Genomic DNA, 25583 nt, shown 5'->3' on the forward strand with positions numbered 1-25583 from the left:
CTTTGTTGAGAAGAGGTGCTCATATTCAGCTAGGCTTTGATATCTAATCTGAAGAGCGGAAAAGTTCAGTCTGTTTTGTTGATGCCGCTGACAGCTTCAGCGGTGGAAAGGGGAGCGTGTCTGATATTTCTCCTGCTCACTGCTTTGCCTTTTGTCTGTGACAAGCTTGAACTCTGGCTGTCATTGCAGTCAGAGAGTGTATCATTTCTAACAACAGGCTTAAATGAAGCACAAAAGAGAGAGAAAAGAAAAATGAGGAACTACTAAAGTTAAGTAAATTAATTCATTATATCTCACATTCTCTCTCTCTTTTTTTTGAGATCCTATCTGTCCTCAGATGTGTAAAAAAGAAAACACCATAAGATATGGCTTTAAAGCGGATACTGCTAATTAAACTGCTAGCGTCATTAATTGGTTTGAAGATATCTTTGCATTGAGTTGAAGACATCTTAAGCTCAATTAAAGATAGCTTCGACTCAATTTCAGATATCCAAATGCTGTGTCCCACGATATGCAATCAGGATCTTTTTTCGGTGCAATAGCAGATGCCCTGTAACACAAAGATTATGCTCTTTCCACTTCCAAAGTTTCATTTTATCATGAAAAGATTGAGTGTGTGTCAATATGCCAATACGTTGTTTAATCCTATTCTCATCCCATTAGAGATATTATATGTGGCTTTATATATGTGGCTACGGGAATTTTGATCTGAACAGAGGTTCAGTGGAATTTGTTAGTGATTCGTTTGGATATGAGCTGCTCTTTACATGTCTGCCATCATCTGAGTGAGAAGTTGCACGTGTTTTCACATTTGATGAGTGAGTTGATTTATGGTGTGTGGTATTTGCGCAAGTGGTGATGCATTGAGCTCCATTTTCTTCACAAAGGGAAAAAAATCAGCTCACTATAGACCCTGTTAAGCGACTGACCTTATTAAGCGCCTTAGATTTCTACAATTGTAGGGCAACCGATTACTTTGCCCTTTTTAAAAAGAGAAATCCAAACACTTTAAAGGGGTAAATCCCCTAGAGATGCTATCAATCTAACTTTAGAAATGCTCCTCATATTCTGTTACTTTTGACATTGACTCTTTTAATTCTTTTTATCCACAAGCCTTGCAATTACTCAGTAGAGTAGATTGTGATCATTGGTTGTACCTCAAAGATGTGTTGGCTTGAAAGAGGCAACAGACACACTGTTTATTCAAGATAATCTATGAACTTGAAAGCTGAAGTATTAGTTTTCTTTATAATTGTAAATCTCATCTTCTTTGAAAAAAAATAGATGAAGAAACCTTGTGGTTTGTGGGAGAGCAAAGGGTGAATAACTCATATCACCACTTGAAATAGCTCTTCTTAATTAGAATGCTTTCACATGAAAGTGGCAGATACATATGTGTTTAACTTTTACATCTGCATTCTTTTTGAATGTCTCTCACACCATATGATGTTTGTGTTTTATAGTATTGAATATGTTTGTTATAGCTTATGTCATTTTCGCTCAGCATCTGAACCATTATTCCAATGCTGTATTTTGCAGGTCGCTGTGCAAGCTGTGGGGAGAATGTGGTCGGTGAGGGAACTGGTTGTACCGCCATGGACCAGGTCTTCCATGTGGACTGCTTCATCTGCATGACCTGTGGCTCAAAGCTCAGAGGAAAGCCCTTTTATGCTGTGGAAAAGAAGGCTTACTGTGAACCCTGCTATATTGTGAGTGTAATCCGCTCAATGCTCTGTATGCACATACTGGGTCTCCTACACTAATAGTTGAGTACAAGTGTTCTTAGTCACACAAAATATCTGCTAGATGCACAACAGTCATGCATACATATGTAATTATAATCTACATATTATTATTAAAATTAAATGTACATTTATTAAATTTATGTATATAGATATATATACACATACACATATTATTTGGCCTTATTACATTAGGTTGGTGAACATGTGAAAATAAAGTTGTGTTTTTTTTTCAGTTTGATTATAATTTTTAAGTTAAATTAAATTAAAATGAGAATTATTGTAGCAGAAATAAAAATGTTTTTATATATTTGATTTCATTTAATGTTTATTTTAAATAACACATTTTTTATGGTTTTGTTTTAGTTTCACTTTTAGCTATAGACAACTATAATTTATATATATATATATATATATATATATATATATATATATGTGTGTGTGTGTGTGTGTGTGTGTGTGTGTGTATATATATATATATATATATATATATATATATATATATATATATATATATATATATATATATATATATATATATATATGTGTGTGTGTGTGTGTGTGTGTAAAATTATTTATTGTCACTTTTGAATGAAAGTATGTATATAAACAAAAATAAAATAACTTTACTCACATTAAAAAGAAAAAATAATTATACTTAATTTTTATTATATTTAAAAGTTTTTCTTGTTTGTGTCAAATATATATCAGTATATGCATGTGTATATATATATATATATATATATATATATATATATATATATATATATATATATATATATATAGATAGATAGATAGATAGATAGATAATATATATAATATATATATAATGATACATCGTGACCTCATCTTTTGTTGTCATACAGTACTGTTGGTTTACGTGCCGCTCAGCACATTTCTACACACATATCCAGGAGGAAATACTTCAACGACACTAGTTTGCATGCTCTTTGATGCTCTAGTTTCCTTCATATGAAGCTAGCTTCAGCTCTCATTAGCTCCATGTTCTGAGGACTTGTCTAAGATCTGCCAGGAGCATCTGGCTCTGTAAAAGCTGGATTTAGGTTCTTTCAGAAATGTTACCCAAACCATTGCTCTTTTCATAATCATTCACCTATTCCTGTCACATTCCTCATTCTTCCCTGATAAGCTGCTTCACAGTTGTTAGCTCGGTAGTCAAATCCATAAGAGGCATAAAGATTAGACAAACAGTGGCCTCGCATGCAAAGGACCAAGCGTCATGTTCAACTCCATCTCATACATCTGATAAGCATTCACATGGGCAAATCACACTTTAGGTGTATCACGAGTATTAAAATCACATTAGACTGCCAGATAGGATTACTTTCCTTTGTAGATTGCAAACCAAATCAGGGCCTCCTTTTTCTACCTTCACCATCCACCTTCGGTTTTTTGTTTCTGAAAATATCTGTTGAAAATTCTCTTATTTCTTCAGGCGAATGGTAAGAGAAAAGGAAATTAGTGACAGTTACAGTAAGAAATGAAAATTCACATTTCTCATCGAACTAGAGGTTAGGAGTTTCTTGTCAAAAAAGCGAACAAACTTTCTGAGCATGTTTTCCCACATCTGAGAGCTGTGCAACATCTACATGTGCTGGTAGACACTGAAAGTCTTGAGAATCATATTTGGTTTGTGATTATTACAAAACATTTTTTAAATCCTGTTTTGAAAAGCACTTTTCAGCTACTCTGTGTAGGAGACGATTACATTAAGAGTTTTAGAGTATTACGTTCCTTTAGTTAGCAGTTCTGAGTAGAGGTCTCTAATAGTGGGACATCGCTGGCTATTCTTCCCATCCTAATTTTATACATAGCTAATTTTGCAATGGCTGTCAATGGGAAAAAAATGGATTTTAGAACAGATGGTGTAGTTCTAGCCAGACGTTGGGGCCAGAATGATCCAAAAATCTATTTTAAATAAAAACCAGCAAGTGCTAAAGGCTGTAATGCCACAAACTCTTTCACACAATTTCGACAACCACATTTTTTTTGGAAGACCTGTCAATCAAATTAGTTCACACTTAGCCGCTAATAACCTGGTCTGACCTTTCTCATCCATGGCTCTTTCTATGTAAGAGAGCAAGCTCTGGGAAATATTGTTATAAAAGGAATCTCTATTTGATTGTGGTGTTTATATAGAAAGAATGGATCACATACTGACTCATTTCCAAGCTGGCAAAAGTGCAGAAAAGGCCATTTCTGTTTGATCGGTCTTTACTGTAAGCATAATATTATGAAACCAGTCAGTCGGTCAGCACCAAAAATAAGTATTAGTCCAACTCACAAAGAAACCAGGCCATTCCTCAAACTGCCTTTTATTTCATCATTGTTTCCCGTTTGTACTTGTGTTATTTCCATTTCCAGTTGCACATGTAGCCTACTTACGTTTCTGTTGTGGCCGTAGTGTTTCCCTATTTCCATTTTAAGCAACCGCTGTATTACTGAGCCAGCACTTTCTTTCGTGTTCTTCTCTTTTAAACAGACAATGCAAATTTCAAAGAAGCCAGAATATCGTTAATATTGGTCAGGTTTGTTTAATCATTTAAATGGTCTAAACCAGAGTTACACTCAACTATATATCAGACATTTTTTTTATTTACTTATATTCACTAAATTTAAAAGCGAAAACATGTAAAAATATACGTTTTTGCTCTATTTATACGCCCTCTTGTGCTATGGCATCTTTGACCAAATCTAAGGTAATTATGTGGGCCCTGGTTTGGGCAGCTTGAGATGCTTGAGATGCCCGGTTGACCAGAGCAACACTGTATGACTGACCACACAATTTGTATTAATAACTCAATATTGCATATATACTGTAGTCGACCCCTAAACAACCATTACTAGGGCTTAAGCAGATAATACAAAAACATAAAAATGTATGAATTCATATGATTTAGCCACCAATTTGACAAAATATAACATATTTTAATCTAATCTGTAACTTTTTACCTCACTCTGAGTTTCTGTGTTCTTTATATCTGGACCAAACAAGAAAAATAGTTAAACGTTTTCATATTTAGGGTGATGAGGATCACTTTGACTACTTGAGAGCCTTTGTTGCATCATAGGTAGTTGATATTGTAGGAAACGCAAGTTCTCGAAATTGAAACATTTATCCCTAACGCTGAGGTTTCACAGCTTTTCTTTGTTGCCGACTACTCAAAGTGGCTTAGAAAAAATCCAGAGAAATTTCCAGCACTGTCACAAAAGCCAAAACCACCTTCCCACTCAGTAAACCCTTACTAAATCATCTACACTTACCGCTGTGACTAGGGCACAGAGCCAGCTTGGAGTTCAATTGAGGTCACAGTTTCCCAGAATCATTGCTGAATATTCAAGGGAGCATAGGCGAATTGGAAATTATACATCTTTAATGATGAATTTCAACACCATAGCAGTGCAAGTTTTTTGACTGCTGCTGGGTTTTTTTAGCTATTAAAGGGATAGTTCACCCAAAAATTGCATTTCTGTTATCATTTACTCACCGTCATCCAAACCTGTATGCTTTTTTTCGTCTTTTGCAGAACACAAAAGAAAACTATTTCATTTTGGGGTGAACTGTCCCTCGATGAGTGATGTCTGACAGTGGTTTTTCCCTGTACTTTAAACCACAATGCAATATACAGAGAGAAACAGTTTATATATTTCTTTCACTTCGCTCTGTATTGCTGAACCTCAAAATGGAAATAGGAAATGGGAAATAGGGTATAAGTAACAAGAGTGCAAAGCAGTCCAAAGAACAGCGTCAGACTATTATGTCTGCTTGTGTACTTCTTCAACAGATGAATCACATAAACTGCTGAAGTATCGGTGACTCAGGCCATCTCTTGAATCACCCCCACTACACCGATAGCTCTCCAAATGATTGTACTTGTCTTCCTCTGGAAGTTTTCCAACTTGGATCCATGCGCTAAAGAGGGGCCGGGATAATTTAAGAACTTTATTTATGCATTTCATCAGCATAAATGTTCTTCTGGCACAAGATCAAAAGGATGGAAGAAATCTGAATTTCTTAATGAAAGTAATTTCTTCTTCTTTTCTCCTCATCCTCAGGGTCAGACGCCTCTGTGCGATTAGAGAATGAGCATGAGACTTTGGTCTCTATAGAGACATGGCAGTTCCCCAGTGAGCTGGGGGAAAACTTCAAATGAGGCCAGCGAGTCAGTCTAGGAATCTTTTAAGATGGAAAGAATGCACATTATACATTATTTATCAGTTTATTTATCTGCAGAGAAAGGATCATAGCATTCATATCTTCATTGTTCCTATATAAACATCTCATTTACTGCTCTGTTTGCCACTAGGGAGATACAATAGGGAAAAACACCTGTTATGCATGTATTGTCATTTACTTTGTTCTAAGGAAAAGAGACTAATTGTACTGTATTGTAATCTTCTTTTCAACTTCTTGGTAAACTGGTCACGTCTTCTTAAATACTTCTTCCTTTTTCTTGACTTCCAAAGTAATCTTGTCATCAAAAGACATCTTGACATCATTCTGTAACTATTTTTTCTCCTCCTTTCTTTAAAAGGATCAAATTTCACCAAATCACCAAAACAGTAGTTAGAGTATGTGTGTGTGTGTGTGTGTGTGTGTGTTATTTGAGCAAAACATTTACATATAAAAAAATGCTGCTCTTTTGAATTTTCTATCATCAAATCATTTTGCCAATTAAAAAAAAAAAAAAAAAAAAATATATATATATATATATATATATATATATATATATATATATATATATATATATATATATATATATATATATATATATATATATATATATTAGGCAGCAAAACTGTTTAAAAAATAATAGTGGGACATTATTCTTGAGCACCAAATCAGCATATAAGAAAGTTTTATGAAAGATAATGATAAAATATATTAAAATAGAGAACAGGTATTTTAAATTGTAATAATATTTCACAATATTGCTGTTTTTACTGTATTATTAAATAAATGCAACCTTGATGAGCATAAGAGACTTCCTTAAAAAAGAACGTACCCCAAACTTTTTTTTCAGGGGTATAATTATTACTATTATTGTTTTACATATATTTTTGCATATAAGAAGCAAATATTTTAATTTCAAAAGGAAGCTGAAGTGTTAGATTGGAAATAAAGGCTATCAAACAGTGACATCCAGTAATCTTTCTCTATAGCATCAAACAGGAAATACGAGACCATTTGTTAAAATCTCTTATTTTACATATTCTTTGGAACAGCACTGATAGCATTAGCATGTTTCCGCCTCTAGGCAATAGACAACAGAACTTTTGAACAGTGCAACTAGATATCATTCATTCCTTTCAGTAATAGACAGGAAGGCTGCCTGCTGGAGATTCTCTGTTATCTCTCATCTGCTTCCTGCTCTCCCGTCGTCTTATCACTCGTGTGCTCCCAGCATCGCAACTGATCCACAAAGCACAATAGCAATAATCAGCCTTTGTGCAGTGGTTTTCCCTGGCTCCACCCATCAGCAACTTATCATTGCTTGTTTGAATATGGCACAATACAGCTAAACTTATTCACAGCTAAATGAATCCTGCTTTTAGCATGAAGTGGTCTCTAATCCTGTTAATGTGACATGGCATGTACCCTTTCAGCCAGAGCTGGGCCATGTGTGGCAATGATGTCACGGCGTTTATCATGAAAAACAATATGAGGGCTGATTGTTGGTGGGAGGAGTGTGGCTCAGATCAGTCCAGTGATATGTGGCCCAAATCATGGAATTTACAGCAGCCATTACTCCGGTCCTCAATGGAAAATGAAGCTTTTTTGTAAGTTTGGTTTTTTTTGTTTTGTTTTGTTTTGTTTTTTGGAAACTGCCTTACATTTTTTCAGGATTCGTTTGAAGAACAGCATTTATTTGAAACAGAAATCTTTTATAACAATTGCATTATTTACTTTCAGTTTTGATCAATTGAATGCACCCTTGCTTAATAAAAGTATTATTATTATTTTTTTAAATAATGCATAAAACTTACTGACTATAAATTGGACAGTAGTATATATTATTCAGTATAAAAAGAATACTCTTTTTATTTGATAATTTGACTTAAATCTTAAAAATCATTCATTTCGGGGAAAGTCACACCACATGACAACCTAATCTAAAGAGCATCACATCATTAACCCACATTTTCTGTGTAGCATGGCAACAGTTATTCATCAGCTGATACAGACGAAAACATGCCACATTGCGACAGTCTGCTGCATTCTCCACAACCTAACACTTAGAACTGGCTTGCAGACACTGGATTTGCATAATTCCTTTAATGAATCAGTGCTAAAGCAAATATATATGTCACTATCTGCAGGCAAAATGCGTTCTGAGAATTCCCCTTTAAGAAGTTTTGTAATGGTCACACAAGTCATGCTTTCCCATGGTTTATGAACACATAGTACAAAAGATTGCACAGCTGAGGCCAAATTTATGTGTCCCCTCTCCAAATGAGTTTGTAGGATGATGCTCATTATCATAAATTAAGAGCTTTGTACAGAGAGTGCTAGTGGGGGAAGTGCAGTTTGTGGTTCTTTCCCCTAGTGCAAGATCAGTTTTGACATGTGTTTACTCCTCTACATAAATATTTAGGAACATAAAAATTCTCTCTGTCTCAAATATTTTGCTCAACTCTTTGGTCAAGTCCCCCATGGGCCAGTGTCTATGTCACAAACTGTTATTCATATTTATCCGCTCAGCCTGATTGCTTCTTTTGGCCTTCCAGCTTCCGTTTTGGAGTGATCCACTATTTTATAAGGAAGCTTATTTTACTTAGAAATACAAGTTTTTTGTCTGTCATGGAATTAACAATTTTTCTCAAAATTGTTAGTTTATATCTTTTTTTTTTCACCACAGAAAATAAATGAATAAATTAAATATAATTGTGTCTTTTATTTTCACAATTCATGCTTTTTTCTGGCAATTGAACTTTTATGCCTCACAATTTCTTATTCTTATCTTATTCAGAACCGGTTCTGTTTATTTAAAAGAACCGGAACCGTGAGCGATTTCTAAGTTTCGGTTCTGAAAACGGTTTTGGTGTGACATGTGACCAAGCGCTGTCAGCAGCCTTGTGCTGGTCTTCTGATGATTCCCTGTTTCCTGTAAAGGATGTCACAAGCCGAATAACAGAAACGCTGCCCTGCCTCTTTAATTACTGATCACATTGTTTCGAATGACGCGCACTCCACAGACTCGCCGCGATGCGTAGTGTGCCGAGTACATTAACTGCTGAACACAATTTTTCTATGACTGTACGCGCCATGGGCGTAGGTTTAGGGGGGGGACGCTAGGTAACAGTCCCTATCAATATTTTGAGATGACAAATTTGTCCCCACCAATATTTAGCAAGCTCCTTTGAACTGCTATTTGGATCTTTGCACTGCTATTTGGATCGATTCTAACGGCCAGGACGACGATAGTACAAGAAAAGCCGTAATTTGATTGGCGGCGGGGTATCTGACAGGCTACATGCGCAGACCGGGACTACTTTTGTGCTTGCACTAGCAGCGAGCGGGTGTGTTTGCGCGCGGATGTTGACAATGACGACGGTAAGTTACAAGGGCTGTCTCTCTGCCACATTCAAAGGCCAGATTAAAAACATTTTAATATTCCAGGGTTTTTTGCCCCTTTTTGTACTTTGTAGATGCCACCCAAAAAGAAGAAAGGGGACATAAGAAGCTTTTTCATAAAGCAGAGTCAGAGTGTAAGTAGGCAAAATAACTAGCTAGCCACAAAAATAAACTAGCAGTAGTGTTATGGGGGGTTATGGGGGTGTCCCCACCAAAGCTGAGACCAAACCTACGCCCATGGTACGCGCACTCGCGCCTTTGATAACTGTGCACGTCGTTTATTCTGACTGTACATGTACCTGCAGCACGCTGCACCTGCCGCCACTTAATAACATTATATTTGACCCATATTGTCATTAATATACATACTGACTTCAACTTGGACCACTAAATACAAAGACTGCTGTTGTTATGTAAGTATGAGGGATATATTATTTAGTGTACAGGTCATTTCACGAGTGATAAACAAAGTGATAGCAAATATTTATATTCACGCATGTTAAATTTTTAAAAATGTGGAAACCACTCATTGCATTACACCATCTCCTGACTGCATTATTCTTTGTAAAATAGGAAAATTATACAGCGTGTGTATACATGGTTCTAAGTAAAACAGTTTGTAGTTCATTAATTTAGGGAAATGAACAAGTGTCTCAGCCCTCAAGGGACTATTTGACCAACCAACTTATTCCTGATTGCAAAATCTTATTGATAGTGTAAAAAAACATCAACATTGAATCACATGCTGATTGATGGACTAGCGTTACTCAACATTACTTACTACCTTCCAGCAACACTACATACAACAAAGGTAAAATAGAAAAACATATAATAATAGTTAATTTAAATTGAACCGGAATCGGAACCTGAAAATTTTTATACGGTAATAAATGTTGAATTTTTAAATTACTTACTTTTAAATTAAGTTGACAGTAATTAATAAACAGTATTGAGTTGATGAGTATTGTGCATTTTTCTTTACTACAATTTTTATTTTTATTTATTTCTTTTTTTTTATGCTTTTAATGGAACCGGAACCGGAACCGTTAGGTGAAACCGGAACCGGAAAATTTCTAATGATTTCCAACCTTACTCACAATTGTGACTTTTATTCTCAGAATTATTGTTAATTATAAACTTGTAACTCAATGTAACTCAAAGTCAATTCTGCAATTATTTTTCTCTTTATATTTTTATGTTTTCCGCCACAAAATACATAATAATTAAATACAATAAAAAAAAAAAAAAAAAAAAAAAGATAATTGCAACTTTTCTCTTAAGTCTCTTAATTGTGAGTTAACATCTCACAGGCCAGAGAAAAAAAAGTTAAGAGTTCTGCGATTTAAACTTACAATTGCAAAAAGCGTTTATACTGTTTAAACTGAGTTGCTATTCTTACAACTGCAAAAAGGAAAAGTCAGAATTGTAGGGTAAAATGATGCAGTTACACATAATTATTTTTTTTTACTGTGGGACAAAACAAGCTTCCATAGTTTCAGGAACCGATTAACAGTGTTAATAATCAGACTACAGCTGAACTGAACTTTTATAGCTGTGACTACCTGAAATTGAAAGTGAACTGCTGTCAGAAGTCAAAGTCCAGAGTAAGTCTCTTAATATGAGATTTGATCAGATTAACCAAATCTGACCAGGGGTTCAGCAGATCAACCTTGTCTTGATCTTATTCACTAAGCTTATCCTTAACCATGATGTTAAATACACAATAACATTTAAACAGCCAATAAATTAGTCCTTAATCCAGGATCAGCGGAGGAAATGGCCACCCTGCTGTTGAGCAACAAGAGGTAAATACCTTCTTGTTTCATGTAAATTGCCCGCTGCTGATCAACTCAACAAGACTAATGGCTGAGACTGCTTTCATTTGTGAGATGGCCCTGTTTTTTGAAGCAGGCAGACTGCAGGGCTGAATGGCGTTGAGGTTAATTATGTTAGTAAGGTGCTATGTTTGTGGCACCCTGCAGATCTCTTCCCTGTCGAAACTGCTCTCTTCCTGCCAGGCGGCTCGTGTTACTACTGTCAGAACACTTAATTGCCTGGAGCACTTAATTAAGTGGAGATCATAATTTCTGGTAATCAGGCGTGCTTAACGTGGTCCCCCTTCCCCATCTTTCCTCCTTGACTTTTACTGTATGATTATTCCGATCCAGACAACTTGTTGGATGGAGGCTGGTTTAGATAAATGGCCAGGTCCCTATGGCCTGCTTCATTACTGCCTGATTTACTGCACACTCTCTCATAGAAAATATGGGGAGAAATGCAATCACCATTATGAGATTGCGCATTCCAGAGAATTTGATTTTACTGTTTGGGTCTTTGACAAATATGAGTGTCCAAGACAAGGAAATCTTTTAAAAAGTGTAAAACAGGTTTTCTCAGATATGTACTCTTTACATTCATGTTAGTTTCACATGATTTTGAAAATTATTTTCAAGGAAAGTTTGGTCACACTTTATTTCAAGGTTCAATTCTCAGTTAACAAACCATTAATTACAATTTTTGCCTCAATAAACTCCTAATTGGCTACTTATTAATAGTTAGTAAGGAAGTTGTTAACTTTAGGTGTTGGGTAGGGTTAGGGATGTAGAATATGGTCATACAGAATGTGTGCTTTATAATTAATTATAAACAACCACCGTGTTAATAATAGGCATTAACCAGTTAATAGTGAGAATTTCCCCTATACTAAAGTGTTACCTTACGTTTATTTAAATTACTTTAAAAAGGCCATGTAACCTTCAAGCAAAAAGTAATAACAGTTTCCAGCATACATGTGAGTGTACACATCTTAACCCTTTAACTGCCCCACCAAGAAAAAAGCATTTTTTGTTTGAATTTCTTATCTCCTTATGTCATTAGTTACCACACTCAATGTATTTTTTTTCCAACACGTCCCATAATTTTTAAAACATTAGCTTAGCTTTTCTACGTTTACCATAAAGTGACAAATCAACCATTTGGTTGAGCACGTTTTTGAAAAATTATTGAAAACATACTAAAGTTTTTTCATGGCACCAAGTAAAATAATTTTGTAAAGTTAGGGCTCTTACAGTGTAATATGTCAAAAAAATATGCTTACCTTGCAAAATTTCACCAAAAACAGTTTACATGGCAGGAGTGATTTCTTTCTCTCTGACATCCATCAAAGAAGAAGTGTTGTGACAAATGCTGTTGATTTTTTTTGGCTTAACATACCTCTACCAGATGGTAGAGATGGCTCAATCAGCTTGAATTAAGTTAGGTACTCCTCTCAATAAAATATAGTGACTCAAAATGTGCTCAACCATTTGGTCGAGCGGCAGTTAAAGGGTTAAAGCGATAGTTCACCCAAAAATGAAAATGATGTCATTAATAACTCACCCTCATGTTATTCCAAAACCGTAAGACCTACGTTCATCTTCAGGACACAGTTTAAAATATATTTTTAATTTAGTCCGAGAGCTCTCACTCCCTCCATTGAAGTTGTGTGTACGCTATACTGTCCATGTCCAGAAAGGTAAGAAAAACATCATCAAAGTAGTCCATGTGACATCAGAGGGTCAGTTAGAATTTGTTGAAGCATCGAAAATAGATTTTGGTTCAAAAATACACTGCAGTATATATATATATATATATATATATATATATATATATATATATATATATATATATATATATATATATATATATATATATATATATATATATATATATATATATATATATAATACACACATACATACACACACACACACATACAGTCATGGGAGTGACTGGGTACTAACCTGGTGAAATCAGTATCATACTAATTAGATTGTATAAGAGCACTGATTGCAATAAAAGGAGGGAAGAAGCGCTTCAATCATTGTGTTCTTGTTACTGTAGCAATGGTTACCTCCAAAGAAACACTTGCAGCCATCATCGCTTTGCATCAAAAAATCATACCATAATAGCTAATTTACTTTTAGTGTTTCTATATAAAAGAACCTGCAGTTATTCAACACAAAGACATGTGTGGTAATTTAAAAGAGCCCATACAGTATAATGGAACCACAAAGGCCATTTTTCAGGCTATGTCCGAGACATTTTCCCAGGGTGGCCCAGTGAGGTACATTTTGCCATGTTCAGCGGAGGCTTCTGGTAACAGATGTCCTCTGCACCATGATGCAAGCTTCCCATCGGCTACACTCTTCCACACTGCAAGGTTCCACCCACTTGGCCAGCAGTCATGTCTGTCATTGTTCTGGAGGAAGGTGATAACACACTAGAGTTTGAAAACAAAGCTCCTCAGCAACATTTACATGAGCTCTTAATAAAGTTCAAGTGGCGTTTATTGACCGAGGTTCAAAGACTGTTCGAGGTTGCCATAAGTAAATTTTCATCAGAATTACAAGAGCACTAAAGATCACAAACGGAAGAAATGTCTTTGAGCTTTCTTTTATATCCTGTCTTCCCTTTGTGATTGCGAGTGACACCGCTTCCCACCTTGCCTTCAGCCCGATCTGATAGATGTTAAGGGTAGGGAACAGGCAGAAATTCACACCAGCACCTTTCTGGAGCTGCCCTCACACCGGCGCAGCTGGTGTACGTCTTGAAAGAGTTAGCGCTGCCCACGCTCTCCCATCACGCTGAAGTACAGAGGGTGATGGAGACAGGTGAATCCACCCTGCTTGTTTTGCTTGATGTTAGAAGTACAGCAGCGGAGCGTACGTTCGAAGCTCTCTGCCGTCGTCTGCTATGAAATATTTATATCTGTCTGCATTAGCATTAGCAAGCTACTAATTGAGTTCTGTGTATTCAGACATGATTAACTGGCTGGCATTCCTCAAAGGAGAGACCCAATTAGATAGCACTTGCATGGATTGTGTTTCAACTTCCCTCCTCATGCTGTTGTTCCTGTTTGTGTGTATCTATGGATCAGCGCTTAATTTCCATTTACTTGCGTGTCTCTCCTGTAATTTTGTAACCAGGCAGAACATGTGACCATTTGAAGCTTTCTTAAAGTCAAACTTGCATCACTTCCTTCATAGGAGGAAAATATGTGACCCCAAGCTGACCCGATGAAGTGTCAGTTCAAGTGCTGCCTGCTGTATTTTGGCTCCAGTATAAGATGGATCTGGAGCCATGTGTCTACAGCAGTCACATTCTGCTTTCAAGCTGATGTTAAGGTGGGCAGACAGCATGAATACTGATTAGGAGAGGAAATGAAGACAAAGCAGGGGACCAGACAAAGTACAGGATCAATGACATGCTGCCTTTTTTTTTTTTTTTTGTCCAGATCTATTAATTTGTTCAAAATAGATTAAGAATACAATTCTTGTTATTCCTGAATTAAATGGTTAATTATTGTCTGTTCAATGAATTATTCAAAGTGGCTGGGTTTGTATAGTATAAAAACAAACTCTTTTACTTTATGGTTACACGGCATGACATTTTTACAGTTTTTGTGAGCTTTTTCTTTTTTATAATGTATAAAAGTTTTTAAAAGGCATATGAAATCAACATCAATACTACAAGTATATTTCTAAGAACTTGCCCCATGTATTTCAGACTAAAACCTTTTTTTTTCTTTATCAAGGACACTCATTTTTTTGTGATTGCCCAACATCAGAATCTTTTACTTTAAATTTCCTTTAATAAGCGGATGCATAAAAGTGCAAGTATAGCTTTTAATAAGATTGTTTTAAAAATAAATTCCACACAGAAAGATGCTTAAGAAATATTTGGATATTCTACAGTAACAGCGAAACCGTCTGAGGTAACTACAGTACCACAGTGAAGTCAGTACAGGAATGTCTCTGAAATATAATGGCGGGGTGATGTCTTGGGAAAAGACTCTGAGAGTTCTTGGCTCAGTGCCTCTGCATTCATATCCAACCCCCTGTAGCTCTCTTTCCTTTAACTCTCTTTATTTAAGTAGTTCAAAAGATAGTTTCCCTGAGCACCTCACAGTCCCAGGGATCCAAAGCGGCAGTTTGGTTCTAGTCTGGTTTTCTGTCTGCTCAATGCTAATGGCCTTCTGTCGACCTGTCACCCATTACCGTCTATCAAGACTAGTTAAAGCTGTCATCCTCATTCTTAAGCCCTATATCTATATTTATATGCCTGCAATCTTAGTTGGCTAATAATTTAATGCATTTTTCTTAATTTAGCCTACTGACCTTTGACCTCTCAGCTACAGTCAGTGAGTTCATAGGGTTTGCTTTTTCAGTTTTTTATTTCTTGATCCACACAATTTCCCTAGTTATTTTATGTATTTATTTATTTATTTTCTGGACAGCGTCTGTATATTTTCATATCACGTACAGGTGCTCTTCTGTGAAGTTTTCCTATTTACATTATAAAACGGTGCTGACAGATAATCAGAAAGATTTATGTGAAATGCTGCATGATATATTTATAACGACTCAGGGCATTGCTTGAAAATTAAATATAAAAGCCCATTCTGGTTTTAAAACTATTTAGATTTGAGAAGATATTTGGATACAGCTTCTAAGGTAAATGCAGTTGGTAGGGTGACATTGAAGGGTACAGGTGTTTTAATATTCTGCGCAAAACAAATCCACGCCACCAAGCTAACTGAGAATAATGTAAAATTGATAAAGCCTCCTATCAAAGAAGACACCCAGTAACTTCAGAGTGTTTTGCTTTAATTCACAAAGAGCACAATGAATTGACAGTTGATGCTTACAGTATACACAGAGTGTGTGTTATTTTCCTTCATGAATATTGATTTGTTCCTCACTATTTTGTTCTTCACATTTCACCTTCTTTTATCGCATCCTATCTAGACAGTCTGCTTTCTGTTTTATTTACATCAGTCTTTAAATAAGTATCATCATTCATTTACATTTAGTCATTTTTATGTCCAGAACTATGCGAAGTTGTCCTGTTAGGGCATTCTTTGTTGTGTTTGGAGATTAGCTTTGCTGCACCCACAAAAAGAAGAGTGACTGGAAGAAAGAGAGAGTGTTGGAGCACTTTGTCAGGAAATCGAAAAAGCAACAAGGGAAAGAAGAGGCTACAATTGACTTCAGTGCTCTCCACTCACCCTTTCGTTCAGAAAGACCTGTCTGACCTAAATTCATTCTACCTCATCTGCCTAGACGTTTGTTTAGCCTTCTGGGTAAACACTTAGAGATAAGTATGAAGCTGAAAAAAGGGGAATATATGTGAATATATTACACTCAGGCAGAGCAGAAGAGTAAATTGAGAGCATGAGTAGACGTTTAGTGCCCTCTAGTGGCTCTCCAAGCCATTATTCTTCCACCAGAGAAGCCATTAGCGGTGCTCTGTGCAGATTTTCCTAAACCATCTTTGAAAGTTACCGGACAGTAAATCCACAGCATGTAAATCAAAACTGCTTTAACGTCAAGATAAAAGCTGCAGCAAAATGAAAAACTTGGGAAGAGAGGTCTGACTGAGGTCTGACTTCACTGTCGCGCTGTTCATCCGATGACTGTGGCACAACGTATTGTGAGAAATCTTCTCTGAAGTGTGAAAGCAGCCTGTTTTCAAACGTTTCTTCAGAAACCTGCGAGCAGCAGGGATCCAGACTCTGGTTCAATCCATTAAAAAAAAAAAAAAAAAGCGCACAAAGACTCAGGTTAGGCATTACACTGTGTTCCTAAAGGCTATATACAGACTGTCTGTCTTTCTGTATTTCCCCTCCCCCTCTTCCTTGCCTCAGAGTTATGAGACAAGCCTCAAGGGTTCTCAGCAGCAAGCTTATTAAAGGCTTTATCCGTTTCCAGGATTTGCAGAGGATTGCGGAACGGACATTGTTTGTACACAAGTGTTGCTCTGGGAAATAATGTTAATTTCTGTTATGCTCGTGAAAGAAATGACACAAATTAGAAACGTGTTTACCTTCTTGAGCCTTGGCGACCCCTCAGCAGTCAGTCTTCTCTGACACACCTGTTCTAAAGCTGACTTGATCGAATAATGATGAGCAGATCGTAGGAGCTCAGGGCCCAGTCCTTTGACCCCAGCGTCAGCTTGCCGGTGAAACGAGAGCATGGGGAATGATCCCAGTGCACAGGCAGTGCAAACAGGATTTGGCTGTGTTGATACATGGGACTCTTTCCAGTAAATTCTGTCCATGCAGCTGAAAACTCTATATACTACAGATCTGTTCCAAGTGACGGATATATTCATAAGTGGATTTGTAACACTGTACAGTACATTGGCAGGAACACCATGTGTCACATAACTGCCGTTCCTCACACAGTTTTTTTTTAGTATTTAAAAAATATATTATTTTTATTAGAAATTATCACTTTATCCTCCAACTGGCTAAATCTTTTCTGTGCATATTTTGCTGTGTATGCAATGCTACAGTAGCTTATAATTTGGCTAGAACTAGTGACCTTACTTTGGAAATACCATTTCGTAGTGTGTAAGCTGATGTTATCTAGTATGTTACTCATTTTGAAGGAAAAAAAATGCAAAAACAAGTCTTGAGAGTGCATGCTTTTCCGCAGTATGCAGAACGCATTTTGTTTTATTTTTAACAACCCTATAGTGGTCATTTATTGATTAAATATAAGAATTTGGCATAAAAGACGCATACAATTAATATGTTTAGAAGAAAAATGCCTTATAAAGGTAAAAAATACCCCGGGAAACCAATTTACAGGGGCAAATATGACCCTTCAATGGAAGATTTATGTCAAGAAAATGTCAGTTGTCCACTATTGGCCTATATAACCAGCCAAGATACTGTATCAGCACAAAAACACCCCGCAAATGATCATCAAATAATCATTATCGACCAAATCCCAGAAAATAGAGATATCCTTTATCATCAGTATCACAAAGTCTTAGTGTGAGCAGATATCCACGATCATACTGTCAGCCCTGATCATCAGAGCTCATTGGTGCGGCAAACATGATGGCTTATAGTGTTGCCACACATGCACATACTGTAGGCATGGAAGTCTGTGTTTGAAAACAGTGCTGAGTGGCTGTGCCAAAGAGACAGGCAGCCAAAGAGGACAGCTGTAGCCTGGAGTACTTACACATACTGAGATGTGTCAGGGCGAGCGAATCCCGAATGGAGAAATCCAGGAAATATTTGTGCATCATAGCGTCTCATGCGAAGACAGTCTCACACACATGCTTTCGAAGAGAAAGTCATTCTGTAATTGATCACACACTGATGATTTCACCATCCTTTGCTGTAATTGCTCGGCAGAAGGGGAGGGAAGGGGATAGGAGATTATTTTATATGAAATATCGAAATAACAAATCCAGGGCTCGGGGTGGACATTAATAAGAGGAATGTGAGCGAAAAGTCATCAGCTGGCCCGTGGCCCGGTATCCGTGGCTGTGGAAAAGCCTGCAGTCATCAGAAAGTGGACGTATTTACTGCTGCGCCTCTCGCAGAATGAAAGCGAGAGTGAATAATGACTTTGTTTGTGAATCAGAGAGTAGCTAATCAGATCTCACTCTCATTCCATTGCGCACTATATATGCTTTATATAAGAACCTCCCTCAGGCATTTGAGGACAGAGATACACTTGTGTTATTATCCTAAGGAAATCTTTTAAATGTTGATAGATAACGGATTTAAAGGGTCTGTTCAGCCAAAATGTATAATCTGTTATCATTTACTCACCCTCTTTCCAAACCCATTACCCTGTTTTTTCCCATGTGAACGTTGTTCAACATACAGTAAAGTACATACAACATATGACAGAAATCTCTCAGGTTTCATTCAAAATAAGTTTGTGCTTCAAAGATTAATGTAAGCAATATGGGTTTGGAATGGCATGGGGTTGATTAATGACCATTTAAATTTTTGGCTGATCTAACCCATTAAAGCTGCAGTAGGTAACTTTTGTAAAAAAATATATTTTTTACATATTTGTTAAACCTGTCATTATGTCCTGACAGTAGAATATGAGACAGATAATCTGTGAAAAAAATCAAGCTCCTCTGGCTCCTCCCAGTGGTCCTATTGCCATTTGCAGAAATTCATCTGCTCCCGTTAAGAAACAACAAATCAGAGCAGCGGTCCGTAACTTTGTTTGTGTTCAAAATGTAGAAAAATATATATAATAAGCGAGTACACCATGAATCCATTTTCCAAACCGTGTTTTTAGTTTGTCCTGAATCACTAGGGTACACTTATAATAAGTGTTTATATTCGGACTATTTTAGATGGCTTCGGGGGTACCGCGATGGAGTAACCCAGTACCTTTGTGATTCTTCATTGACATAAACAGAGAGAAGTAGATCCGGCTACAATGTTCTTCCGCAAGACGCAAGCAGTTCTGTTTATTAACCGCTAGAGCGTCAAAAGTTGCCGACTGCAGCTTTAATGGTGACAAACGGTCGTTAAAGGGTTAAGAACAGTAATGGAAATAAATTTGTCCTTTGGAAGAAAGTAAGTCAAATGTGTTTGAAATTATGAGTGAGTAAATTATGACCAAACTTTTATTTTTGGGTGAAATATGCCTTAATGTGTATGTAAGCATGTTTGATCAATGAAAAAGAATGGAAAGTAGTCATAGAAACGTTTGTTTTTATGTGTGCTTCTTATCATTATATAAATCAAGCATATCTTCAGTTTTGCTTAAATTCGAAGGTTATTCCAACTGCCAAGCCACGTATCTCACTATCTCAGCTTGATTTGTGTGCTGATATAAATCTATCTCAGGTTGCTGTTAGAACTTTGTTTCTCTGTGTTTGATTTTAGAACACCCTGGAGACCTGCAACATATGTAGTAAGCCCATAATGGAGCGCATCCTGCGGGCAACTGGGAAGGCCTATCATCCCAAGTGCTTCTCCTGTGTGGTCTGCCATCGGAGTCTGGATGGCATTCCCTTTACTGTGGACGCCTCCAACCACATCCACTGCATCGAAGACTTCCACAAGTATGACCAGGCACGCTTCATACAGTATATCCACCTACAACAATGCAGGATTTATGCAAACCCATTTAGTACATATCATGTTGTGTTATTTCAATCTCAATTACATGAACGTAAACTTAATGAAATACCAAAAGCTATTTTAGGGTTCAGATAGGACATTCAAAATAATTTCACATCTTATTTACAGGAAACATGACTTTTAAGTAGTCTGTTCAGCTTGTTTGTATGTAATAAGGAATTGAAAGGTTTCACAAGGAATATGGGACTGTGAGAATATGATCACAACAGAAATGCCATTGTGTCGAGGAACAGTTGGGCTGTACCTGGATTGTACTCATTGTTACTATTGTGGTGTAATTAGGCCACCATCTGCTGAACTTCCCTCTTTTTGCCGTTTGTTGGTAAAACCCAATGAAGCCAATCACCTGACACATTTGCTTTTGTGTACACATAATCGCCTCGACTCTTTCTGTTCCTGTCCTGGGTTCTCAAATTGCTGAACACACAAATGTATCCATTGTGAAGCTTTCTAAAACAGTTTGGGTCGGTAGGATTGTATTTATATTTAAAAATGTATTTATATTTCTTGTTCTTAAGTTCTTGTATGCTCACCAAGAACGCATTTATTTGATTAAAAATACAGTAAAACAATAATACTGTTTACAATAATATTATAATTTAAAATAACACTAAAATATTTATATATTTTAAAACATAATTTTTCCCAGTGATTGCAAAGCTGGATATTCAGCAGTAATTACTCAAATCTTAAATGTCGCATGAACCTTCAGAAATCATGCTAATATGCTGATATGGTGCTCAAAAACATCAGTTATATTGCTTTCTATTTTTGTGGAAATCAGAATATGAATTTCAAAAGAACGGCATTTATTTAATTCATTTAGAAAGCTTTTGTAACATAATAAATGTCTTTACTGTCACTTTTGGTAAATGTCCTGTGTCTTTGCTGAATGAAAGTACAGGTGCATCTCAAATAAATTAGAATGTCATAGAAAAGTTAATTTATTTCAGTAATTCAACTCAAATTATGCAACTCGTGTATTAAATAAATTCAGTGCACACAGACTGAAGTAGTTTAAGTCTTTGGTTCTTTTAATTGGGATGAATTTGGCTCACATTTAACAAAAACCCACCAATTCACAGTCTGTGTGCATTACATTTATTTAATACTTGAGTTGAATTACTGAAATAAATGAACTTTTCCACAACATTCAAATTTATTGAGATGCACCTGTATTCATTTAATTTAAAAAAATCTTACCAACCAAGTTTTGAATAGTGTATATTATTTAATTTGATCAAATTCACTTGTATCAAAAGTCATCATAAGCCAACTTTGAGCATCTATGTCCTAGAGAGATTTGTTTTATGATCTCTCTTTGTTTATCCTTCCCTTTTTCAAGGAAATTTGCCCCTCGTTGCTCTGTGTGTAAAGAGCCCATAATGCCAGCACCTGGCCAGGAGGAGACTGTGCGTATTGTGGCTTTAGACCGTGACTTCCATGTGCAGTGTTATCGCTGTGAGGTGAGAGAAAGCCCTTGGGGTGGTTAGTTAAAAACAAATCCTTAATGTCTTCGGAAATAGAAGTTTTGTACTGACAGTTTTGACCCTTTATAAAACGAATTTGTGTGTCCTTACTATAGGACTGTGGCTGTCTTCTCTCTGAGGGAGACAACCAGGGTTGCTACCCTCTGGATGGCCATGTTCTCTGCAAAAACTGCAACACCAGTCGCATCCAGGCCCTCACTGCCAAGGCTACGACTGACCTCTGAGTAACACACATATCTACGGTACATGCAGGTCCCCAATGTTCCTGCATTTATCGAAGCCTGAGAAACACCATATCCTGTCACATCACTGCACACACATATTTATGGTCAGACAAATGCACAGGTACACATAAAGCTTATCAGTCCACTTAAGGGGCTCCTCCACACACTGTGCCTTATATTAAAATTGCACTAATTTTTTCTGTCCAAGCATTTTTATTAACAGATATGTATTCACCAGTGCCCACTACAGCTGCTTGTAAACACCTAAACGAATTAGGCCTTAACATATAGAGCAAAGCTGTTCGATTCTAACTAACGTTCACAGAGCTGTTCAATCAGGAAGTGGGACGTCAAGAAAACCATCACAGAAAATGATAGAATCTGCCTCTAAAAAGGGACCATGCTGTCTGATCGCTATGCATTCCAGTAACCTACAGCTGTTATTTTATTTTTCATCTTGCCGTTGTATTGCCACAGTCCAAATACACTTTCACATAGAGCTACTAGTCACACAAGTATACATTCTCTGCAGCTGCTTCATGAAATAATCTGAAGTTTTCATTACACATCATTCAAGCATATCTCCTTATGGCGGCTGTGATATTGGAGGTTTCATGTTTGATAAGGTACACAAGTCAGTTTAGAAAGACCTGGATCTTCACCTCGACTCATGCATCACACCTGCTTCATCGGTTCATGTTTTTGTGTACATACTGTACAGCTGTATGTGTGTGAATCCATAGCCTTTCGATTTACATTTCTGAATTCACCCTTTGAGATGAAAGTTACCAAAGAGCTACATTTACTTTCTCTGGGACAGTGTGTATGTATATTATTGTATGCTTATGAAATCTAATGGGAAGAGTGTTTTATCCTTTAAGGACTGTGAATGACCTTGAGTAGCTCAGAAACCTAAACACGTTGTGGTTCACTGAGTGTGGTTTCCTGTTTCTTCCTAAGTGTACCGCTTCAATTCAAGTGAATTTAGCGAGAAACCTTCTGCGCTTTGGAACTTCTTTGTGGTTCGGTGGTATTTTTTATTTTTTCTTTATTATTTTTTTTAATTGCGCTCAGTTATCTCATCTATTTGTATATCATGAGTAAAAATAGTTAAAAGGTCTAAGGATAAAGTATATGTATTTAGATATGCACAGTGAATTGTGCAATAATGTCACGGCAGATTATTAAATTAAAATTCTCAGAGGAAAAACTGTCAGATTAGATTTAAAGTGTGACAATCAGGGCTGAAAGGGTGTTGGAAATGTGTTTTATTTGATCTTATCTCATCTAAGACTTTAAGGGCTGATGAGAAGACAATATTTTAAATATCCTCAAATTGTGAATTTATTGTATGAGTATTAAGTAAACTAGGTAGAGATAGACGTGAAAGTATTATTAAAAATAGGACAACCATTTAGGGAGACTAATATTTCTTTCGTAATTTTTGTACATGCACAATATCATTATGCAAATTTCTTCTTTGTTGTTGCATTGACACTTTACTAAGCAGGATATGCAGACGGTTTTTTATTCGATGAGAAAGTGTTCAAGTTGTTCTTAAAGCTACAATGCACACAGTTTGGGAAAATCTGAAATTATGTACAGTATATACAGTATATCTACAGAGTGCCATTTAAATTTCGAGGTTTAGAGAGTCAACACCTCAGGAAATTTCCGCTCATATCAGTGTGCTGCAGTGATGCCCCAGGGAACTTCCCCCTCTGGTTGAAGGGTAAATTCAGATGTGAATGCTATGATATATATGCAAACCGGATAGAAATACATGGTTACGTACACCTCTCGATTTATTATGACAGTTTGTTGATTTTGGGTGTAAAATGAAATGCGCTAGCTTTAAGCCACAAGGGCTTCATTAGTGCTGCAGTGCTTCAATCTGTACCTCTCTTTCTTAGCACTTTTTCTGTATGTGCCTTTTCCAGCTTGTGTGAAACTGAGGTGGTGGTGTTTGTGCACAAACACAGCTGTGGCTTGTGGCTGATGTTTCGTGCCGAAGGAGATGATGTTTGAATGGTCTGTTTTGTTTTTGTTGGGGGTTTTTTTTCTATTCACGCTACCTAGAGGCTATGCATGTTCGCTACTTGAAACCATCTTTATTTCCAGGTTTTATATAGAAAGACCAAATATTTTAAGACTTAATTCGATATTTCTTTGTATTATGTCTTTAAAAACATTAAGTGTTATATGAAAGAGAATTATAGTTGTATAACTTGGAACATTTAGGTTGTCCTTCCTCTCTTTGGCTTTACTGTTTATTCCACCAAACCCATCTCAAGTTCTTTTAATTCAGACTGCTTATAGATTTGCTTCATCTGTTAAGCATTTTTGTTCATTTGAGTTGTTCAAATTGATTTCTTCTGTTCAAGTATTTGATCAGGATGCAGTTTAAAACACTTTGTACTAAGTTTCCCCATCTGTGATCATTACAGTAGCAATAACCTGATGATTATATGAAATTGTTGTTGCAGCAGATGCAGAGTACCAGCATTCCAGTGCCTTAAAATACATGGTATAGGCTACTTTAATTGTCATATAGGGCACTTTGATGTTTTTTTTTCATGAATAATTATTACATAAAACAACCTAATCTGTGCTCTAGTGACATGCTAAGTAAATACATGGATTCTGTTCTTACACTCTGTTGTTTTTGATCACATACAACTTCCTCTATAATTAATAAACCTTTTGAAAAACTCCATAATGATTACTCGCTTCTTCTTTTTGTATGCTCCTGTTAATTCATATTTCAGCTCTTTCCAGCTTTTGGCAGGTTTCCCAGGTAACAGAGACAGATTTTCATTGTACTCTTTGCACAACCTAAAGGAGAATTCATTTAGCATGCTACATGCTGATATCAGTGATACATTCAGCACATGCTTGGCTACTTTAGGTGGCATCTAAAAAGACAATCAGCACAGTATTATGATTTAGATGAGCTCAAAACTTTACCGTCTGAGAGCATTTTTCATCTTTTGTTGCTTAGATATTTAATCAGTGAAATCATGAGGATGGAGTTGTTAAAATAATTTCAAATACTAAAAAGAAAAGACCGTTTTCTTGGGCCCTCTTGAGTCCCTGCTTGATTTAATCCTTTCAATTTGTCACCCCGCGTTCCAGGAACCGGCAATAAGCCACACAGTTCTTTTATTCTTCACAGATTGCTAAATTGGAGCAGCACATCCACAATATTGGAGCGGAGAGTGATCCCAGAGGAATGCAGAAAATGAATAATACTTATAAAAGGAACAAACAGTATAAAACAGTGCAAGGTTGCATGTTTGTTTTTTATTGCAGGCAGAAATGTAAGGGTATTATTTGGGTCTTTGGCAAACCAACCGAATCTCTTAATTCTATATATTATTTGCATTATATATCAATGGTCTCTCGTTTTTCTTTCTAAGCATGTGATTTAGAAACAAAAAAAGAAAACAATCAAGTTGTTGTGGAATAAAATTGTACAAAACAAAAATGTATCCTTCTGGTGATATCGAAGAGAAAGAAACAACAAAACTGAGCTTTATAAATCTATATATGTACAGTATGTGTGTATGTATC

At 36.3% G+C, this 25583-nt stretch overlaps 1 protein-coding gene across 1 annotated transcript in view; it reads left to right on the top strand.

Moving 5' to 3' along the window:
* LOC128015111 (lipoma-preferred partner homolog) overlaps positions 1-24729 on the top strand; it is a 92989-nt gene extending 68260 nt beyond the window's left edge. The window contains exons 4-7 of the mRNA XM_052598802.1: positions 1540-1709; positions 20039-20217; positions 21642-21762; positions 21882-24729. Of these exons, the coding sequence (XP_052454762.1) occupies positions 1540-1709; positions 20039-20217; positions 21642-21762; positions 21882-22010 (599 nt within the window). The 3' untranslated portion in view covers positions 22011-24729. The remainder of the gene's footprint in view (positions 1-1539; positions 1710-20038; positions 20218-21641; positions 21763-21881) is intronic.
* Positions 24730-25583: the final 854 nt, after the last annotated feature.

Source organism: Carassius gibelio, chromosome A6, assembly GCF_023724105.1.
Source record: "Carassius gibelio isolate Cgi1373 ecotype wild population from Czech Republic chromosome A6, carGib1.2-hapl.c, whole genome shotgun sequence".
In the NCBI taxonomy this organism is placed as follows: Eukaryota; Metazoa; Chordata; class Actinopteri; order Cypriniformes; family Cyprinidae; genus Carassius; species Carassius gibelio.